Source organism: Drosophila novamexicana, unplaced genomic scaffold, assembly GCF_003285875.2.
Source record: "Drosophila novamexicana strain 15010-1031.04,08,12 unplaced genomic scaffold, DnovRS2.1 tig00001151-arrow-arrow-pilon, whole genome shotgun sequence".
NCBI lineage: Eukaryota > Metazoa > Arthropoda > Insecta > Diptera > Drosophilidae > Drosophila > Drosophila novamexicana.
Window position 1 is genome coordinate 1,424,464 of NW_020824842.1, and position 22,160 is coordinate 1,446,623.

Sequence of the window (22,160 nt, forward strand, 5' to 3'; positions counted from 1 at the left end):
TTTGTTGTTCAACACTGGAAGACTTCTTTTAGCTCTTCAGCTATATATTTATGATGGATCCCGACGAGGAGTTGAGCTTATATAGCCGTGTCTTTGGGTCGATCTGTTTCTAAGCAAATAAGTTTCGCATTAACTTAGAGTCAGCCGGATCGAGCTTCTATATGGTATACCTCTCATTGAAGTTCTCGATACCTTTTCGATACCACGATTTTCACCCAGTTGGACTAAATCAGAGTCCATCAGATAGTTCCCATTGAATATAGTTAATTATACAAAATATATTGCTAATTAATTGATTTGGGTATGATGAAAGAATACTTTGATTCCTTTTCTGAAAATTAAATTGCAAATTTTCTTTGATTAAGCACTGAATAAATATTGATATAAGGACAGTTATTATTGTTTGTTGTTATTGTTGTTGTTGTTGTCGCTGTTGATATTTCATTTGAGGCAGTTCAACGAACTGCAGACACGAATTGTCTGGCAATTTGTTGGCTACGGCTATTACGCGAATAATTTGTTGCTATTCCCAGCAATGTGGACTCCTTTTTTATTTCGTTATATTTTGTTTGTTTCTGCAAAGTTATTTGCCAGTGATTAATAGCATGTATGTAAGTTATTGTTGTTGTGGTAATACCCTGTAATTATAGTGGCAGGAATGGGTACTCCAGTTCAGTCTCTCTGAAATTGTAGCCTCTAAGTTGCCTTTGGATCTAAGTAGGAGGAATACATGGATATATTATACAGTGCTTTCTAATTGGAAAACAGTCCGTGCCTTCTTCGTCCCTTTATCGAACTGAGAGAAGCATTGGCAGCTGGAACATAGCTCCTTTTATTGCCCCTGCTTGTCATCATCAAATCAGCGACAGCTCAAGTATCTCTAAATATCGATATTCAAACTATTTCTTTATCAAATATCGTAGCATACTTATAAGCGCTTAAAAACAATGTGATATGTTGGCTTATACTAATACACATAAGCCCAAAAATGAGAGGAAATCATTGCAGGTGTAGCCTAGAACAAAGAGAACTGAAAATTTCATAAAGATCGGACTTTAAGCACCGAAGTTATTTAAGAATGCATTTCTCATAGTAAGAAGAAGCACAGCCGCCGCCTAAAGTGTGTGTGATGTAACCTCTCGCTGCTGACTACAGGGTATCTTCTTGTTTATTTAAGCTACAGGGTGTCCACAACTCGAGCTTGGTTTTTTATACCCTGAACCCATTAAAAATGGGTATAAGGGTATATTGTGTTTGTGCAAAATCCAAATGTATGTAACAGGCAGAAGGAAGCTTCTCCGACCCCATAAAGTATATATATTCTTGATCAGCATCAATAGCCGAGTCGATCTAGCCATGTCCGTCTGTCTGTCCGTCCGTCCGTCCGTCCGTATGTATGAACGCAAGGATCTCAGAACCTATAAGAGCTAGAGACTTGAATTAGATGTAGATGCTCCTAGTTCCCGCGCAGATCGAGTTTGTTTCCGATAATCGATAACTTACTCCGTTTCCAAGCAATCGATAAGAATCGATATCGATATCCTGTTTTTTGGGCAATTTTGGTAAATAATAAGAGCTAGAGTCATTAAACTTGACATATAGCTTCTAAAATAGAATATATAAATGCATTTGATGTTGGAAGAAGAGGGTTCAGGGTATCCCCTAGTCGGGAGCTCCCGACTAGAACCTCTTACTTGTTTGTATTTATTGTTGCCTGCGGCAATTATGAAAAGCCAAGAAAAGGAAGCGTGCCAATAGCCGTCTAATGTGTTTCCTTCACTCTCCCTCTCTCTCTCTCTCTCTCTCTCTCTCTCTCCTGTCTCTCTCTCTCTCTCTCTCTCTCTCTCTCTCGGAACGCCTGCAGAAGAAGGAAGACGGCAAATTGTGTCGATGTGCATGTGTGATTCCTAGTTGTGCATGCTGAACCGGGATGGATGCGCGCCGACAGAAGCGACTTGGCCCAGCGCCAATTGCATCGTTCGAAAAGTCATTTGAGGACAATACCACGATGGCAACAATAACAACAACAGCAACAACAACAGCAACAACAACAACAACTGCAACACAGCAACAGCGAATTGCGGTAAGTTTCACATACACGCACATATGTACTTTTATATACACACTCACACACACACACGCACACACACATGCATATAATTTGTGACAGGAGACAAAAATTAATTAACCCAAACATAAAATCACCTAAAGCAACGAACTCTGTGAGCTTGCAAAGAGCTTTGCTCTAGTGGTTGTCGAAAGGGGGAGGGTGGAGGGGGGGGGGGGGGGGACAGGAGCGCGTGCGGCGAGTTTTATAGGCGCAGCAAGCCGGGTGAATGCTCTCGGCTCTGGGTGAATGCCAAAAACATGCAAATGGCCACTTAAAAGGCAGGCGAACAAAACGCTTTTGGCCAATCAACAAAACGAAACTTAAGCGTTGCCCACAAATATCATAACAAAAAAACAACAACAACAACAACAGCAACAGCAACAGCAGTAGCAGCAAAAGCCAGCAAAAACGGCAACATCAACAGTAAAAAGAACTCTCAAAATGTTGTGTGGTGGCAGCGGGCGGGGCACAATTGAACAGGCACAATTGCGAAAATATTTTGACACGCGCCAAATCAAATGTGAAGTGCTCTAAATAATGTCATTTAACAATGGGCAAAGATTGAGAGCAGGAATTGGAAAGAGCTTGTAAAGCATGCATGCGCAACTGTCTGTGTGTGTGTGTGTGTGTTCATGTGTGTCGCTGGAGCAGGGCAGCGGGCAGCCAAAAAAAAAATCAGCATGCAAAATCATCAGGAGACTGTAGAACAGCGTAGATAAGAGAGTAAGAGAGCATGAAGGCAAGCCGAGCTTGCACAGTGCGCAGCACACATTTAGAAGCACACAAACGTATTAAATATATATACACGAGTATGTGTGCTTTAAATAATATTTGATATGGCCACATTCCATTTGATTATCAAAAAGAAAGCGCATAAGAAAGTGAAAAGTTTCTACTATAAGTCTATGCTATTCAACTGAAGCTAAAAAGCATATACGCCAAACTACACTACTTGTATGCGCAGCGCTGTAACCAAAGCTTAGCCAGCTGAGCGTGCGGCGGCACTTAGTAAAGCTTTTGCTTAAACGTCTGCTGCGAAGCTTTTAGCAGCAAGGGCAACGGCAACGGCAGCAGCAACAGCAACAGCAACTGGCAGCTTTTTGAAATTGCTTACCCTCTGCTGTGAGCGCTGCCAGGCAATAGCCACAAACAGCATAGCATACTTTTCGGCAGCGGCTCAGTATGACGCTGGCGCTGCGTGCGTGCAGTCTAACGGCATAAACGGAACGAACGGAACATATAGCGACAGAGTGAGAGACTGAGCAAGGAGCGCGAGTGTGGAGTGTGAAGCGCTGAGCGCGCGCGCTACGTACGAGCAGACCAAAACGAACCAAAAAGCAAGCAACGAGCAAAAGTGAACCAAAAAAATTTGACTTTCCGTTTCCCTTGCGCCTCGCTGCGTCGCTAACAATTCTCATATTTTTTTTGTCGGTTGCTTTTTTTTTCGGTGGAAAGTTAAGGCAAGAGAAATTAATGAAAAATTAATAAGGACAAGTGGGGGAGCCAGGTAGCAACAATAAGAAAATACAGAAATACAAAAAAGCAACACACTAAGGCACAGGGCCAAAGAGCAATAACGGGAAGTTTTGGCACACGGTGAGTAGCAAGACGCGCACATAACGGCAAGATGCCATGTGTATGCACGACTGTATGCATGTGTATGTGTGTGTGCGCGAACAAACATTAACAATAAACACAGAAACAGGAGCACGCAGATAGGCAGCGGCAGCGGCAGCGGCAGCGCCTCTTCGCATGCTGCGGTGTATACAATACATATACACAAACGTAGATGTGTGCTTGTGTGATATGTGTGCTGCTGCTTTTATGCAAAATTATAATTGTAATTAATATGTTGAGGCATTTGCGAACGCGCAGCTTCCAGCAGTAAACAGCAGTATGTAATACCAAAAAATATTACGGCCGCCCTTTTTGACTGGGGAAACGGGGCATTTGCGTTTTATTCCTCTTGGTTTATTCTTTTATTTTTTCTTATCTGCTTTCTAAAATTGTTGGTATCCTTTTCGGTACACCACAAAATATTACCAAAATAAAGGCGAACCATAACAATTGAAAGAATCCCGTTACCAAGCCGGTTCTCTTGTTTATTCGAATTAATTACAATTTTTATGTATGCGCCACGGCATGCGGCGGCTTTCAATGAGCGCACAAGGCGTGTGGGGAGAGAGACTGAGACTGAGAGCGAGCGGGTGAGTGACTCGCACTGAATGAGTGAGACTGGGTGAGTGAGAGCGCAATAGTGAGCGCTAGCCAGCACGTGAAACGCATTGCACAGTTTCTTTTATTTTTATATATTCTTTCCAGCATCGGGTTTTAAATTAAATTTGTTGATGTGTGCGTGTGCACGTGTCTGCGGGTTTGTTTGTGTGTGTGTGTGTGTTTGGCATGTCCAAGGTTTATGCTGCGCCCCCGCAGCACACGCACCCACACACAGACAATAAACGCATGCTTTTCGCCTTAGCACCCGCCCCCTCACCCTCCCTCCACCCTGCTAGGCTGCCAGCGTCAGTCGCAAGCTTTCAAGCGCAATGTGTCAATCAGCGCATTCGAGTGACAAACGCGAACGCTGCGTGTGTCCATGTGAGCCTGTGTGCGTGGGTGTAAGGACTTCTCCTTGAACGCATCTAATGCGGCTGCATATGCATTTATGAGAGGGTACTGAGGAATGCTGGGCGAGGGGCAGGGGGTGTGCACTCAACATGCCTGTTTGCTGCTCCACGAAACTATTGCATGAATATGGCTCTGAGGCGGGCGTCAAGGAGGCGGTTTTCCAGCTGCTCTTGTTCTAAGTTAAAATTGGATAATTGCATTGACATTGCGTTTAGGGCTGGGGCACAATGGGTGCGTCTGTCTGTGTGTGTGTGTGTGTTGGGCTGAGGTTAACTGAAGATGAGGTTAACTTGGAGCCAGCGCCAAGGTTGTGCTGTGGCAATTGAAATGCTTGAATGCGCATATTTCATGTAATTAGAATATTCATATGCAGAGCTCGCGTCCTCCATGCTACTCGATTTGTGCGTTAATTAAAGAACAGTGTTCAAAAGCGCACCAGAATTGAGATTAACTTCAAGTATAATTGCACTCCTTAGTGTTGGGCACTTCAGCAGAAGTTAATTATGTCCTTCTGACGAACGACTTACGACTGCACAAAATAATCCGCAAACTAAAAATGTATTTTCCTTGTTTTCTCTCTTCGTCTCTCTCTCTCTCTCTCTTCGTCTCTCTCTCTTTCTCTCTCTCTCTCTCTCTCTCTCTCTCTCTCTGTCTCTCTCTCTCTCATTCTTCCATGACTTTAAACATTCTCCGCAAAGATTGTTGTTTTATATTATGAAAACATGCGAGTTTTAATAAGGAATTGGAAGCCAAGCCTTCCTTTATTAATTTAATTTAGGTAGTTCGATTTAGTAGCCATGTTTAACGTGCTGACTAATTAGATTAAGTTAAGCATAATTGATGAACAGCAGATTTTTTCTTTCTGTTAATTATGAAGTTGAATCAAAAAGTTATCAAAAAGATTTAAGTAACTCTTTCACGTATTTCTCTTTGTTCGCTGAAGAGCTTATATAAATAAAAGGATATTGAATATGACAAAATTAGGATTCGATCCCCAAAATGTAGAAAAAGTTGCATAATCAATTTAAGAGACCTGTATCAAATGACGTCCGAAAGAAGCTGGAAAGAAAACTCACATAGTTAATATACTCTGTTGCCTTGAAGAACATGAGTATATTGGCTTCCTACCGTAATTTGGATTAAATCGGATTATAACTGAATTCCAAAACAAAGCCAGAAGCCTTTCCAGGCAGCTAGGCTATATTCAAAAAAACCTGATAGAGGGCATAAAAACGCTGCTTAATTAAAAACAGAGTATTTTCTGAGTGCAAACTTTTTACTTGTTTTCTTGGTCAAATTCCGCTCGGAAGCCCCGCAGCATTCTAAGAAAATTCAATTATAGAACGTGCTGACATTTTTTGGGCGTCAGGTGAATTCATTGGATAAAGGTCCTGTTAGTTCGCAAATAGTGTGGGAAAGCGTACGAAAAGATAAAATGGACAACGAGTATCAAAGGATGATATTAATTAAAAATCACATGCTATGAAAACCATAAAGGAATTAAAGCTAATTGTGATTGGATTTTGTGAATGTCGGTCAGCGGGAGGGTGCGACAAGGGGCAGTGGGGGGGGGGGGGGGGGGGGAGAGAAGCATGTGACTGCTTTCATTTGCAGCAGAGGTACGAGGCAGGCAGCCAGTGTTGCCAAGCGACGCACAGCTGCATGCTTTTGGTTTCAATTTGCGAACCGTATATCAGATTCATGTGTGTGCGTAATTGAAATGCATTTCTTTGAGCTAAGCTTTCTATCCATTGCAGATGATGGAACAAACGTTGCGCAAACAACAAACAACGACAACTCGCAATCCCAATCCCAATCCGAATCCGAATCCCAATGCCAGTCCCAACGCCAACGCCAACGCGAGCGAAGCGCCAAGCATAACGGGTGCACTGGCCAGCAGCAGCTCCTCGTCCTCATCCTCCACGTCCACCGTGTCGTCGGCCACCTGCTCCGCCAATGCCAGCATCGTTGCCAAGCAACGCCCGCCGCCGCTCAAAACGGCAACGGCCACCGTCACCACGACCCTGGTCAGCAGCAACGAGGGCGGACAGCCGCTGCCAATCGTGGCTATCGGAGCCGGTGCAGCTGGCGGTGCTGCGGTTAGCGCTGCTGGCGGTGCTGCACGCTATCGCGGCACTGCGACATTGACCACGCCCTCAACGCCACGCATCGAGCTGAGCCGCGCCTCCAGCTCGTCCCACCACGAGGAGGACAGTCGCGAGAGCAGTCCGGAGAACGTGTTCGAGCAGGTAAGCGATTTGGCCAATTGTCACAGTTGCCCCGGCGGCGGCAACTAGTCCGCTTAGTGGCTAGTAGCTTGGCTTCTAGAGCAGCGTCCACACCCAGCAGCAACAACAACAACAACAACAACAACACACAATTGACTTTGGCTAGCCGAAGCCGGAATACCCTTGCAGATAAACGGGCGTCTCTCTCTCTCTCTCTCTATAAGCTATAATTGTCCGATTTGACAGGCAAGAAGAAGCAGCCGCATCTGCATTTCGTGCACCTGACCAAGCTTCGAGTCCAAGCGATCTTATGACCATATATCCGTAATACCCTCTGCAAGGGTATCAAACGCAGAGCTCAAACATGTCAGCTTTGCAGTCGCAGTCGCAGTCGACGTCGCTTTTAAAGACTTATTTTGTGCTAATTATTTGTACTTTGTTCTTGTTGTTTTCATTTCGATTTTACTCTCTTATTGTCTCTCTCTCTCTCTCTCTCTCTCTCTTCCTCTCTTTCTCTCTCTGTCGCTCCTTTTCGCTCTGTTTCTGCCCACACTAAACTGTGCACACACACTTACACACACACGCACACACCCAACAACCAATGCACAACAATTGGCTGTCGATTTGTTAATTTGCCTTTGCATTTTTTTTTTGTATTTATCTTCGCCCACTCAACCCCCACGCCGCCCCCACCACCCTCCTACCATTGCTTCTTGCCACCGCATGCTTTCTTCCATAAACTTAACTTGCAAAAATATGAAATTGTGTATGTGTGTGTGTGTGTGTGTGTGTGTGTGTGTGTGTGTGCTGGGTGGTAACTGTGTTTAACTAATGCTATGAAGGTCGGCACTGGCACCCTACAGGAAACCATTGGCCTCGGTTTTCGGGAGGAGGGGGCCTTAGAGTTGCGCAGCTCCACCGAAGAGCTCTTCTTTATGGATCCAGAGCAGAAGAAAGAGGAGCAGGAACGCCTGCAGCAGCAGCAACAACAACAGCAACAACAACAACAACAACAGCAGCTGCAGCAACAGCAGGTAAGTGTCTCCAAGTTAGCGTCCAGATTTGGCATCGAGAGGAAAGCTAATTACGGGCATGTAAGATCGTAATTTATATTGCTTTGGCATGTCGTTCCTAGTTGATCGTATCAAGCTGTCAGCTTTATTGCAACTGATCTAAAATATAATCGCAGGAGTTCGGCTTTGTTCTTCTCGCTAACGAATTTTGCATTTTCCTACTCGCATCTTTTTCATCGAGTGATTGTTTCCAGTTTTGATGGATATCCTTCTAAAAATGTCCCGATTTACTGTATATAGTATCCTGACTAGACGAAGGGAGGGGTTTGGCTTTAAAATGAAAGATACTTGATCTGTATATCATTTTCTGTCAAACAAGATTTTGATATCGATTCTTATCGATTGCCAGGACGAGGCGAGCTATCGATTATCGATAACAAGCTCGTAGGTGGAACTACGCTCAAGTTTCAAGTCTTTAGCTCTTAAAGGTTCTCAGATTGATGGGATACTTTTTTTTACTTTACTTTTTACCCATTTTCAATGGGGTATAAAAATAGAGGAACCAGCTACCTTGAGGTTTTGTGCGTCCCCGAGGTTAACACCTTGGTTTGTTTTATATTAGACAAATCGAAAAATCATTTTTAAATTGTAATTTATAATTTATTTTCATATAGAAATTGCGGGCTACATTTCAACTTTAGCCAAAATTGGCATCTACCGAATGTGTTTAGATAAAGCCAAGCTATTTAAGCTGAGTCTTCCACAAAAGTTGTTAACCTTAAGCCCAAAATATAAGGTTCGTTTCTGATTTCGGTTCCGGTTCGAGCCTACTCAACTGCAGTTGTCATGAAAGCTATATTTAATGGATGAACAGGGTATCTCGCATTCGAGCACAATTGACTGACTCCTGTTTAAATATTATCTAGTGCTCGCGCTAGCGACTTTCTTTTCCAACAACAAGTTGCAGCAGGACAGTTTCAGGGTTGCCAGATTTTAAAAGAGAAAAAGGAGCGAGAGCGAGAAAAATGACAGTAAAGAAATTGAAATACTTAGCATGGCATTGATGTGCCCTAAGAATGCCAGCAACAGCAGCGCCGGAAACGAACTTAAATTAATAATTTAAAATTACAAGCCAAGGCAAGTGTAACAGCTAACGGAAGTCACAAGTGGATGGCCATGAGCGGACAATTGACTGACAGCTGACAGTAGCTGGCAAGCACCTGACCGAACTGATTGTAACGACTGCAATCTCAACAGGCAGCAGCGAGCGAAGGGCGAACTTTCAAAATTTTAGTTGCCAAGTGCAGCCACGACAACAACAGCGGCAAGCACGACGCGCAAATGCCCTGTAACCAGATCTTAAATATATTAAATTACATTCTTTAATGAGTCAATTTGAGTATACCTATCGTACATCCAAAATGTTAGGAGTATCTTTGAGTATCCGTCTGTTGAACAAATGTCTCGTACTCAATGATACATTTATGAGTATCCTTGAGTATACCTATCACACAAATGAGTACTCAGTAGCAGTTACATCAGAATGTTGGGAGTATCTTTGAGCTTGCGTCTGTTGAACAAATATCTAGTACTCAGTGTTACATTTATGAGTATTTTGGCTATAGCTATCAAACAAATAAGTACTCAGTACAAATGTCTAGTACTCGATGATACATTTATGAGTATCCTTGAGTATACCAAGCAAACAAATTAGTGCTCAATAGTATTTTATATATAGAAGGTTCTTTGAGCATTTATATAGTGGCAAAATGAGAATTTCTGAGATGAATGTCTACAATGTTGAGTTGTAAGACTCAAAATGATTTAAGTATATTTAAGTATGGATATATTTTTCACATGAGTAATAAGCTGGCAGTACCCAAGCTAATATAAGTATCTTAGAGTAAGTGAATGATGTGATTTAGGAGTTCCAAATCAATGTGAGTAGCTGTGAGTAAGTGAATGAGTAGTATTTTGTACGATATATAAAAAGTGTATGTTAAAAAAAGAAACGACTCAAAATAGGAAATAGAAAAAATGTGTAGTAATTAGCGAAATGTGCAAATGTTGCCTAGCGATAACTTTTAAAACAACTCCAATTAACAGTCGTAGCTGCTGCATTTAATATACAAAAAAAAAATTGTACACAGCCTTCAGTAGAGGAAGTGAGATAGATCTCTAAATGCAGACAAAACGTTATTGTACCGAGCGGAAAACGGAGAGCGGCCAATTGAAAGCAAGTCCATTAATTGAAATTGCAGCAAAGGGGCAGCCCTGGCAACAGCAGACCATCCGCTGCTGCTGCTGCCGTGCTTCTTGTTGGGGCAAAAGTTCGTGTGAAAATAATCAAAACAAAATGTTGCGCCAACTGCCACAGACGTTCCGAGAAAAACTTATTAATAAAGCTGCCACCAGAAGTTATCTATGCCCATCCACATCTACCCATCTGTCGACCTCTTACACCAGAAACTTCGCTATGCATCGCCAAGTTTTCAATTTGTCAGGATCCACTATTCAAGAGTACTTTAGAAGTTTAATATAGCGAATCAACTAAACTTCGCTTAATAAAAAAACTTGGCACGAAATAGGGACAATTGAAAAGCTAGTTGAGATGATTATATTAATGATTTTTCCAGTTAGGAAAGGAAAGAAAGTCAATAAGTTGCCGTGCATTAAAAAGTTTCGCAAAGTATAAATTCCTTTAAGTTAAATAACATTAAATGATTGGTTATAAGGAAGATTCAATCTGTACCCAAAATACAATATGAAAGAGATAAGGGAACTCCAATCTACTTAAGGCGACGTTCTTCTTAATGACAATGACAATGACAATGACAATGACAATGACAATGACAATGACAATGACAATGACAATGACAATGACAATGACAATGACAATGACAATGACAATGACAATGACAATGACAATGACAATGACAATGACAATGACAATGACAATGACAATCACAATGACAATGACAATGACAATGACAATGACAATGACAATGACAATGACAATGACAATGACAATGACAATGACAATGACAATGACAATGACAGTAATAGTAATAATATTGATGATATTGATAATACCAATAGAAATAGTTAACAGCATCTAATCCTGCGGCACAAAGACCACAAAGCAGAAAACTTTTGACCTGTCCGCTCTTTGCCAGGTTAATTAAATTCTTGTCGGCAACAGATACGCTAACTACGGGCTCGTAGCGACTTGATGGATTAGCAAGTGGCTGGAAATTAATTTTTGTAAAGCACGCCAACCACAGCAAAGCGCAAAACGGACAGCCTTGACCAGCTCGACGTTGTGCACAACTTTTGCAAAATAGTCTATGGCTGGGAGGCCACGCGAAACTCGAATTTATTAGCCATGCCAAAGCCAATATGGCTTGTTTAAAGCTAGCATTCGCGCATTGCCATGCATAATCAATGCATTGATTGCAATAACCAGTGACGTCTGATGCGCTAAAAACTTTATAAATTCGTTCGTCAGTGGCTCGTTAGTTTCAATGTCAATCAGTTGCGTACCCTGATGGGTGGCTAAAAACATTGTGGTCTGCATAGCCCCGCCCACGCATAAACCAATTTCGCAACTGTTTCTGCTCTAATTAAATATTAACATTCGAAGCGTATAACTGCAGCTGACATTTCACCCAACTGTGAACCGCCAATTTTTGCCGCAGTTACTAATTCATTTATATAACATTGGGTCACATTCTTTTTGTTTCTGTATCTGTTTTTATACCCTGAACCCATTAAAAATGGGTATAAGGGTATATTGTATTTGTGCAAAATCAAAATGTATGTAACAGGCAGAAGGAAGCATCTCCGACCCCATAAAGTATATAGATTCTTGATCAGCATCAATATACATGTCCGTCTGACTGTCCGTCCGTCCGTCCGTCCGTCCGTATATATGATCGCAAGGATCTCAGAACCTATAAGAGCTAGAGACATTTTAGATGAAATTTTAGATGTAGGTGCTCCTAGTTCCCGCGCAGATCGAGTTTGTTCCCGATAATCGATAACTTACTCCGTTTCCAAGCAATCGATAAAAATCGATATCCTGTTTTTTGGGCAATTTTGGTAAATAATAAGAGCTAGAGTCACCAAACTTGACATATAGCTACTAAAATAGAATATATATATGCATTTGATGTTGGAAGAAGAGGGTTGAGGGTATCCCCTAGTCGGGAGCTCCCGACTAGAACCTCTTTTTTGTTTTTTTTTGCACAGCTCTTTCGAGTGCTTTGCATGTTATTGAATTCCCATCGAGTCCACTATCCTAGCAATAATATCAGCCTGCTTGCATGTTTTTTTTATGGCCCTATCCTCTATTCAGGTGTCTCTCTCTCTCTCTCTCTCCTTTCTCTCTCTCTCTCTCTCTCTCTCTCTCTCTCTCTCTCTCTCTCTCTCTCGCACACTTTCACTTTGACTGTCTAAGTGCAATTGACATGCGATTGAATGAAAATCTGAGATTGTGTTTTGGGTACTGCGCTTTGTTTTTTGTCAATCTTTAAAATGGCAATTGGTTTGCTTGTTATACCCTGTAATCGATGCAGTCATGTCCGTCCGACTATAGAAACACGAAAGTAAAAGCTAGGCAACGCTTATTTTGGCAATTATGAAGGACTTATCGGCAAGTATGAAGTTATCGATTTCATAGAGTTCAGTTTTTAGTGTTAACAATATTTGTTAGAAACTCAACTTATATTCCCTAAGTTTACAAATTTCTTTAAAATTGATAAATATCGATTTCAAAAAGCAAGTGAAAAGTTGGAGGCAACAAATACAGAAGCCATTCACAGATTAAATGCATATCAAATTATCATTCATCAGCCACAATATCGATATCGATACATATCGATGATTTAAATATCGCGAAGATTTTGAAAGCCAGCAACAGCAGATTGGACATTCTGTTGCACAGAAAGCATCGTCGTATAAAGCATATATATATATATGGGTATATACACTTATGGGAAAGAGAAAGTTGATCCGAAAAGTACCCAAAGTTTAGACAGAATGTTGGGAAAGTCATTTAAGAGTAAAAATGTTGGAAATGTTGAGAGAGAAAGCTGCTCAAAGGTTGCAGCTGGCTAATGCGTATATATAAAATATATATAGGGTATCTTTTAGTCGGGCAGTTTCGACTAGAGCGCAACTCTTCACACCTTTCAGCTGGCCCATGTGTGTCTTGTATAGGGTATCTTTTAGTCGGGCAGTTTCGACTAGAGCGCATCTCTTGAGACCTTTGTGTGCGTTGTCCTCCTGAACGTCGCCTCAAGCGACAATAATCCCGGTCGAGCTGTCGTCTGGCTTGTTAAACATTGAATGATGACTCTTCCTTCTTTCTTTTTCTATTTCGCCTTTTCGCCTTTGGGGTTCTGCTTTTTGGACGACAGGCGAAGCGTACGTCGCCGCACATCTTCAAGTTCGACGAGCACCAGAGCTATCTGCAGCAGCATCAGCGCAAGGACTCGGCCAGCTCCGAGGTGGCCGCCCTGCTGTGCATCTCTGGCCGCACCAGTCGCATCTCGAGCGTGGGCAGCCAGGGCTCGGCCGTCAGCCGCCTGTCGGCGGTCTCTTGCGTATCGCGCTCACCGTCGCCGCATCGCATGCTGCTGGAGACATCATTTTGCGGACCAAAGCCCGTCGAGGGCACGGCAGACGGCGCCGTTAGCACCGGTGGCAGCAATGCCTCGACAGCGCCCAGCTCCGCCCAGAGCCTGGGCGAGGCGACGCTGGCCGTGGAACAGCTGCTGCTGGCACGCACCAGGCATGATCCCACCCAGGCGGTGCTGGCCGAGGGCATACAGCTGCAGCCGCCCAGCACAGCAGCACGCCGCAACAAGCCCACCAGTCTGGCCAATGGCAATGACAGCATGCCCAGCACCAGCACAGCCAGGCCCAGCGCCGGCGTCGGAGTCGGCGGAGTCATGGGCGCCCAGCGGCGCAGCACCAAGAGTCCCGGCCAGATGGTCGTGGGCAAGACGGCAAGCGGCACCGAATACATACGCATCAATCTGCGTCCGGATCACATGTACAGCGACAAGGGCATTGCGGCCAACGAGCGCGTCGTGGAGGCGCCCAATCAGCTGGCGCCCGTCTACTCAAAGAGCTCGCAGTCGCAGTCGAAGCCCGCCTCGCTCAGCCTGCAGGGCAGCGGGCTGGACGAGAATCGTCTAACGCCAACGGCCAGTCCGAAGCCATCGCGGCATGTGATGCGCCTGACCAGTCGCTCACCCTCGCCGGCGGCGCCCGGCTTGGCCTCAGTCTCCCGGAAGAGTTCGTTTAGCTCGCTGTTCCGGCTCGGCAAGGACTCGCCGGACTCGCCGCGCGAGGCCAGCCGTTCGCGCAGCAAGAGCAAAGAACGTCCATCGACGGCGATGGCCCTGACCCATGGCCCCAGCGCCGGACCCGGCACCGGCTCGCAGAATGTGACGCCCAGCAAACAGAAATCGGTGCTGGCCATTTTTAAGCCGGGCAAACGGGGCAGCAGCGCCGGCACCGATGCCACCAAAAGCTCCAAGAGCTCCTCGCCCATCGATTGTGCTGAACCGCCGCCACCGCCGCCGCCAGCGCCCGGCTCCGGCGGACGCAATCGCACGCCAGCCGGATCAAGGCCCAACAGCCGGCTAAGGTACTATGATGAGCCCGTCGAGGGCTATATACACATACCGCTGCATACGCCGCCCGAGGAGCGGGAGGCGCGCACTCTGCTTCAGGAGATACAGCAGCTGGTGGCGCCATCGCCGCCGCCTATGGAACGGCCGAGAATCCTTGGTGCCGTCACATCAGCCACCATGCCGGCTCCAGCTGGTGCCGGTGCGCCCATCACGGCCAGCCAGCTGGCCGCGGCGGCTGCTGCACTGCGTCCGGTTGGCCAGCGCAAGCCGGAGGCCGCACGGCCACGCGCCGATCTGGATGCGATACAAACGCTGCCATCGCAGGAGGAACTGGAAGCCAGAGAGACGCTGCACTCGGTCAGCGCCGTGTTGAGCGCACGAGCGGCCAATCTGGGCCAGGTCGCGGAGCACAGATCCGGGAACGGGGTGCGCGAGAATGGGCTGGCTGAAATGCAGCGGCTGCCCTCGGTGGACAGCACGCAGAGCGCCTGCGAGCCGCGCCTGGTGCAGACGGTGGCCACCGTCAATGTGCCCACGGAGGATTCCGCCGCCGCCAAGGAGCGGCGGCGTCTGCTGTTCGCGACGAGACTCGGCTCCGGCAGCCAGGAGCAGCTCTTCTCCACACAGTTCAGCATCTCGAAGACGGAGAGCCAGTCCAGCCAGCTGTCCGAGCAGGTGCAGCCGCCAGACTCCGGCTCGACGGCCTCCGATTGCACCACGGACGGACTGCAGCGCCAGGGCACCGTCATCCGGCGCACGGATGCCACAGCTCAGCCCACGGCGCCCTCCAGCTCCGAGGAGGAGCAGCCGCCCGCTGCCATTGTTGTCAGCGCCGCTGTCGTCATGCGTTCCAAGCACAAATCCTGCTCCAACTCCGAGGAGGAAGCAGCTCCAACAACAACTCCGACTCCGACTCCGACTGCACCAGCAGCTGCCCCGGCCGCCGATGTGCGACATTCGCGCTACCTCGAGAGCTTCGATGTGCGCAAAAAGTATCACGAGAACGTGACTGAGAACGTGACTGGGAACGTGACCGGAAGTGTGACGGGAACTGTGCCACGCAAGCCCAAGCGACAGACCGTGTCGGAAGCGAAGAGTAAGTACATTAATCAATCTCTCACCTATGCATGCAAAACAATTCCGCCCGTCTGGGTGAAAACAGGGCGGAATTATATCAAACACGAAGTTCACTTTGGCCACATTTTCTATGCAAGACTCGAAAGTTGAGCTGGTAGCGAGCATATTCCAAGCTTTATTGCTGAAAGCCAATACGCTCGTTTTCAGCTTCTGAACAGAGTATAATTATGCGCTGCGTCATTTACATATTCACAAATAAGGGGGCATTGATTGAAATTCACTTTCCTCCTAAGAATTTTCCACAAATTCATGAATATTCATTTTCAATCAATTCGCTTCAATAATTATAATTTGTTGGTAAAACGAATGCATTAAATGATTTTTACAAATCGGCAAGCAGCTACTCAAACTTAGTACAGTTAACCCACGTTTCACAAATATGCGTGAAACATGCGTGAATTAAAAGATTTGTAGTGAAAAATGCGTGAATTAAAAGTCGATTGGATTATGACCGATTTTTGGGCTCAATTAAGTCGACTGATAGATTCTAGATCCCTGAAACGAGTTCGATTGATTGATTGAAGATTGCAATTTTCGCCCGTGAAAGTGAATTTGCCGAAAATTAAGCCAACTACTAAGTCGCGCACAAATTTATGTTAAGAAATTTATTTATATTAATTTATTTATATTCTATAATATATTAAGGAAATTTTCGGGTCGATTCCAACAGCTACGTCAGTTTCCTGCAACGGGTTTCCACGCATTTTTCACGCCTATGCGTGGAATTTCTTAAAAGCCAGCTGTGCGTCGATTCCAAATGAAGAATATTTATTGATCAAGCTGTGGAACTGTTTGAAATTTGGAATACACTTGGAAAGTGAATGAAGCAAGCTTTGAATTTGAAGAACTTTCGTTGAAGTCGAATAATAATCATTTTTTTTGAGGCATTCTCGCAGTGAACGAGCGCTGTGCATTGTATTTTCCTTTGGAACTCAGAGATCAAATTTATTTTATAATTTTTTTCCGTCAGTCGAAACAGCGTAGAATTATACGATTGAACAGATTGTAGCTAGCCATGTCTTATATCCGGGTGCTATCTAATTCCGAGTCTCCGTATTCCAATTTTCTAGCAAGCGCCGCCGCATTGCCAGAGCCAGAGACGGAACCAGAGCCGGAGCTGAAGCCGGAGCTGGCTATGAAGCCCGAGCCGCGGGAGCTGTACGAGCTGGAGGCTTTGTCGCCGCCGCCGCCCGGCGAACGCTCGGAGCGGCACTCGACGGACGAGCACGAGCCGATCGAGTCGTCGGAGAGCGAACGAGACTCGGATATGGCGGGCAGCTCGTCGATGGCGACGGCGGTGCCGATGGGCGCGGATGCCAAGCGTCATCATTTTCCGCGCAACGTGTGCGTGATCGAGGAGCACGAGAGCACCGGCCTGGTCTCGCAGGAGTCCTTCGACGACGAGCTGCCGTACGTGCCGACCACGCTGCCCGAGGAACGGGCCCAGGGCGTGCCGCTAATCCCGATGAAGGAGCGCGCCAACATGGAGCTCAAGACCTGTCCCGTTGATCGGCCGCGCTCAACCACGCCGCTGAATCCCTCCCATTTGGAGGAGTACTGCACGGGCATTATGACGCCACAGGAGCCGCCGCACGCTAGCCACGAACTGGATCCGGGCTTTGCCGGGCCCGTGCGCGGCGAGAAGCTGCGCATTAGCCTGCCGCGCAAGGACACGGCCGTCAAAGACAAGGGGCAGAGCACAAAGTCACCGCGCCGCATCTCCAATGCCAGCGGCAAGTCCTGGTTCGAGTTCGCCGAAGAGGGTCTGCGCGCCAACCACAATCTGGAGCGCAAGGATTCCAACAAACAGCTGCTCCCGGCCACACCACCTGCCCAGGGCCAGGGCCAGTGCCAAAGCCAAGCGCCTAGCATGCCCGCCAGCCTGGAGGAGCCCAAGCCGAAGGCATCGACACAGCGCAAGCTGTCCGGCCATTGGATTGACTTTGAGAACATACCCGAGAAACGTAAGACGGCCAAGCGCATCACCACGCTGCCCAAGGAGACAATAACCACCACAACCACAACGGCCATAACGAGCGCATCCTCGGCCTCCGGCTGTGCCAGCGCACATCGCAGCTCGTCCGGCCATCCGCATGCCCATCACGGCCACGGCCACGGCCATCACCATCATCATCACCAGCAGCAGCAGCAACCGTCGCGCCAGGATGCGGCATCTGGGGACAAGCTGCACTACAACTATGTCAAGCCCGAGGACTGCCAGTGCGAGTGCCACGAGGCGGAGCGTGGCGAATCCTCAGCAGCCACAGCCACAGCCACAACCACCAGCAACACAGCCGACAAGGAGAAGGATGTCAGCACTGGCACCGGGACTGGCACGGGCACGGGCAGCGATTCGCTGGCTTCCGTTGAACTGCTGCAGCAGGGCGAGGATATGTTGCCGCTGATCGAGCCCGAAGTGTCCGCGGAGACCAGGTAATAGCCGCACTTACAGGTGGTAAGCATTCCATTTAACATTTGCCCCAATCTCTTCCAAAGAATCTACTCAAATGAGCCGCTGCCACCGCCAGCCCGTCACAGCAGCAAGAGCACAGGTCAAAGGGTAAGTCGATGACTCGATGGGCTCAATTAGGGCGCTCGTGAGATTTGAAAACATTTGTGTACGAACTGCAAGACGCTCTACATGACATGTCAGCAACGTTGTCTGTTACCGCTCTCTCTCTATTTGCCACACGATAACATTTTTTTGATGTGTGATACGCGGAGCGTAATATTGGGCTAAGAGAGCATAGACAATTTTTAAACAGGACTGATATTTTACTCTCTCTCAAGCTGACAGATACGAAAATTACACGACTCGCATCCATGCTGTTTGCTATGGCACCCAAACATGCGCACGCAAAAGCCATAAGCACGCTGCTCTCTCCCTTTCGCTCCGTCTCCTTCGATCGTGTGCACTCATGACCTGCCTCATTGCTATGACACGCTTTATTGGCATGACCAAAGACAATATAAACACTAAGATGAGTAACGCGCATACATTTGAATGCGACGCAAAATTTCTAGCCTGGCCTTTCATCTGGCCTTTGAGGCTTCGTACGGCATGCCTGCCGACTGGTTGTTCGTTCTCCAAAGACCAGACGAACGAATGCCGAAGTCGCGGCTTGCTGATGCTGACACGAGCTACGAAGTTAGTCGCCAGCCTGCCTTCAGCAAAGCTGGTCGATGCTGCTTTGCGTCGCTTCGTTTTCGAAGTACATTGAGCGAAAAAGTTTAGAGCTTACGATCGACGCAAAGTGCTTGTGCTTTATCCATGAAATGCATGCTTTATTTAAATGATATATTACCCTAGATATTAACAAATAATTTTACAGGAAAATTGAAGAACTTTTATAATTTTTACACAAGGCGCTTCTTGCGCAATAACTATGTTAAGAAAATAGTACACATAGATTGATTTCAGTCTTCTTTTTGGGCAGTGTATGCTCGAGAAGAGTTCTTGTCTCAGCCAATAGCGTGCGTGCACCTTTCGTTGTATGCGTGAATTATACATGCATAAGAACTATAAAGTATGTATGTATGTGTTGTTATGCACTGCTCTGGCTTTAGCTGGCAAGAAATTAATTTTGTTAGTTTTCTAGCGCAGATCATGACCTATCCCAAATTTGTGTTGATATATGAATGCATTTTGTGTACTGAGGTTGGCTCCGCAGAAAATATGTATTTCTAGGTCGATGCAAATATTTACATAATTTCTTTAAATTAAATTAATATTATTTTTATTCTCCAATTAAGAAATAAAAGAGGGCTAAAAAATACAATTACATTTCAAGTCGACTCGAAGGTCATATTTAGTTATGACCCCATTATAATTATAATGGCCTCCTCGCGGTGTTCCCTGGGTACCGATTTTGCATCGGTAGCTAATTCGAGCGGCGACTTTGTTCTTTATAATTCGAACAAATAATAATAAAATAAAAGAAATAAAAATTACTTAAATGTATCTTTGAAAACAACAAATTTGCACTTTTATTTGCTTAATTTTTTTTGTATTACTTAAAAATAATAATAATTTAATTAATAATTTCAAATATAAAAAATTACATAAATATTTGCATCGACTTAAAAATACTTACATATTTTGTACGGAGCCAACCTCAGTACACAAAAGGCATTCATATGTATATCAACAGATATTTTGGGTAGGCCGTGATCTGTGCTTAAAAACTACGAAAATTGTTTCTTTGCCAGCCAGAGACTGCCAGAGCAGTGGAAAGCAACACATTCAAATATGCTTCTATGTATGTATATTCACACGCATACAAACATAATTGCTTGCACGGCCCTCATAGAGCCGAAGCTGAGAGCACATTCTATTTTTAGCTTTTTCGTTCTCTCGGCTGTGAGAGCGCAATGCTACAGATTTCGTTTTCGTTCTCAATTTTCAAAAAATCAAGCTGCATAGTAGCATTTTGTTGTATGGCGTTACTCATCTTAGTGTTTATATTGTCTTTGGCATGACACTCCGCACACAATGATTGCAGAGCTGGAGACACTCAACTCTCCACTCTCCACTCTCCACTCTCCACTCTCTCTCTCTCTGCTAAATCACTTCTCAATGATTGTGCTTACAGCTAAACTCTCTTTGCTATATAACCAAACATCCACGTACTCTCCGCACACGCAATGCAAAACTCATTGATATGACACTCGCGTTGTTCTTTCCTCTCTTTCACTCTCCTTATCTGCCTTTCTCTCTCTCTCTCTCTCTCTCTCTCTATAACATGTCCACTCAGATGGAGGAGTTTCCACGTCGCGACGCTGCATCCAGTTCCAGAAATCGCAAGTTTCCCGATAGAAAGTAAATTGTTTTTTCTCGCTCTAGTTCATTCAATTTATTTATTTATTTTCATACTTACCTAACTATTGCATCTTCAGGGTAGCTAAAAAATTCGTTCAATAAGCTAAAGGCCAACAAAAAACAAAAAACCAAAAATAAAGAAAAAGTCCTTGGCTCGGATATCCTTAATGTATGTACCTCAAGCAGTGCGGTTGTTACAAGCAAAACAAAATGAAAAAAAAAAAAGAAAAAGTCGAGAGAAAAAAGAAAAGACAAGAAAACCCCGGGCATCATCGATCTACTGATGAAACGAGTATTTCCTTTCGATTCGATTAGCTAAATATATATATAATATACACTTACCTACAATTACTTGAATGCATATACAAAAAACAAAAAGGCAAAAGAAAAATGTAAGAAAAATATATGATTATACTTATATAGGATAACTTTTTGATAGCAGCAATTAACTCAATATTTAACTAATACCTAGACCGACTATGTATACACTATACACTATACACTATAAGCCCCTCCCGCGCTAGACCCTAATAAATATGGATATATACGGCATATACCAACTGCTTTTGGGAGCTATTCGCTGGCAAATTTGATGTGATCTTGATAACGTTATGATTTATAGTCTACTTTATATCTATATCTATATCTATATCTATATATCTGTATCTATATCTATATATAGTATTATGATAATCGGATAACTGAAAATCTGTTGTAACTATAATTGTAACTGTAACTGTAACTGTAACTGTAACTGTAACTGCAACTGTCAGATCCTAAGTATTGTGTATTGCCTAGTTGTTGCCCATATTTAGCTCAGATCAAATATCTCAATTCTGTTAAAGCTCAACAGTCAAACAAGGCGGGTGGGTGTGGCACTCGCACAGCATATATGCATCACATAGATACTATGTGTGTGTGTGTGCACATGTGTTGACTTATGTGTGCGTATAATACTTATTATGAAACTTAATAACAAGTCTGAAGACTGACAACTGGTAACCTTGGTAGCATCTCTATATGTACTTTATAACCACCCACCAATGCAAAGAACTATGCCCATACTCTGCGCCTATGCCTGGCCTATTGCTTGCATTCACTAGTCTAGCAACCCTGGCGAGCCTAGCATAACTAGCTATCACTGCAGCCCTGGCCAGTTTTCGATTTAAAGAATATTATGTACAATTAAATAGCCACTGCCAGCTTTGTTGTTTATTTTATTAGTTATTATTATTATTATTATTTTTCTTTTTATTCTCTTTATTTTCATTATTATTTTTTTTCCCCCTTTTTTCAATATTATTGCTATTTTTATTTTAATTGATTTATTTTTTTTTTATTATTATGTTATGGCTACGTATTTTTAATGAAATATTTTAATTTTATTGCTTATTATATAATAATAATTTTTGTTTTATTTATTTATTTATTGTTTTTTTTTTTTAATAATTTTTTTATATTGGTCTATATTTTTTTAAATATTGTTAGTATTTTTTGATTTGATTGTTAGTTATATTTATATTTATATTATTTTTTATTTTGTTGCTTTTTTTAAATTTATTTTAAGTATATTCTTATTCT

At 44.4% G+C, this 22,160-nt stretch overlaps 1 protein-coding gene across 1 annotated transcript; it reads left to right on the top strand.

The window, feature by feature from the left end:
* The first annotated feature begins 1,930 nt into the window (after nt 1-1,930).
* Nucleotides 1,931-20,700, top strand: LOC115766368 (flocculation protein FLO11). The gene is made up of 9 exons (XM_030710267.1): nt 1,931-2,007; nt 2,455-2,488; nt 6,577-6,987; nt 7,809-7,954; nt 13,396-15,775; nt 16,770-18,193; nt 18,257-18,320; nt 20,515-20,579; nt 20,657-20,700. The coding sequence occupies exons 1-9, from the start codon at nt 1,931-1,933 to the stop codon at nt 20,679-20,681; spliced, it is 4,626 nt and encodes a 1,541-aa protein (XP_030566127.1). The 3' UTR covers nt 20,682-20,700.
* The last annotated feature ends 1,460 nt before the right edge of the window (nt 20,701-22,160 follow it).

Bases quoted from the DNA above. Each gene is read 5' to 3' on its own strand.
- LOC115766368 (XM_030710267.1), top strand. From the start codon at position 1,931: ATGGATGCGCGCCGACAGAAGCGACTTGGCCCAGCGCCAATTGCATCG. The intron at 6,988-7,808 runs GTAAGCGATTTG...AATGCTATGAAG, and splicing joins CGGAGAACGTGTTCGAGCAG to GTCGGCACTGGCACCCTACA. The intron at 20,580-20,656 runs GTAAATTGTTTT...TTGCATCTTCAG, and splicing joins CGCAAGTTTCCCGATAGAAA to GGTAGCTAAAAAATTCGTTC.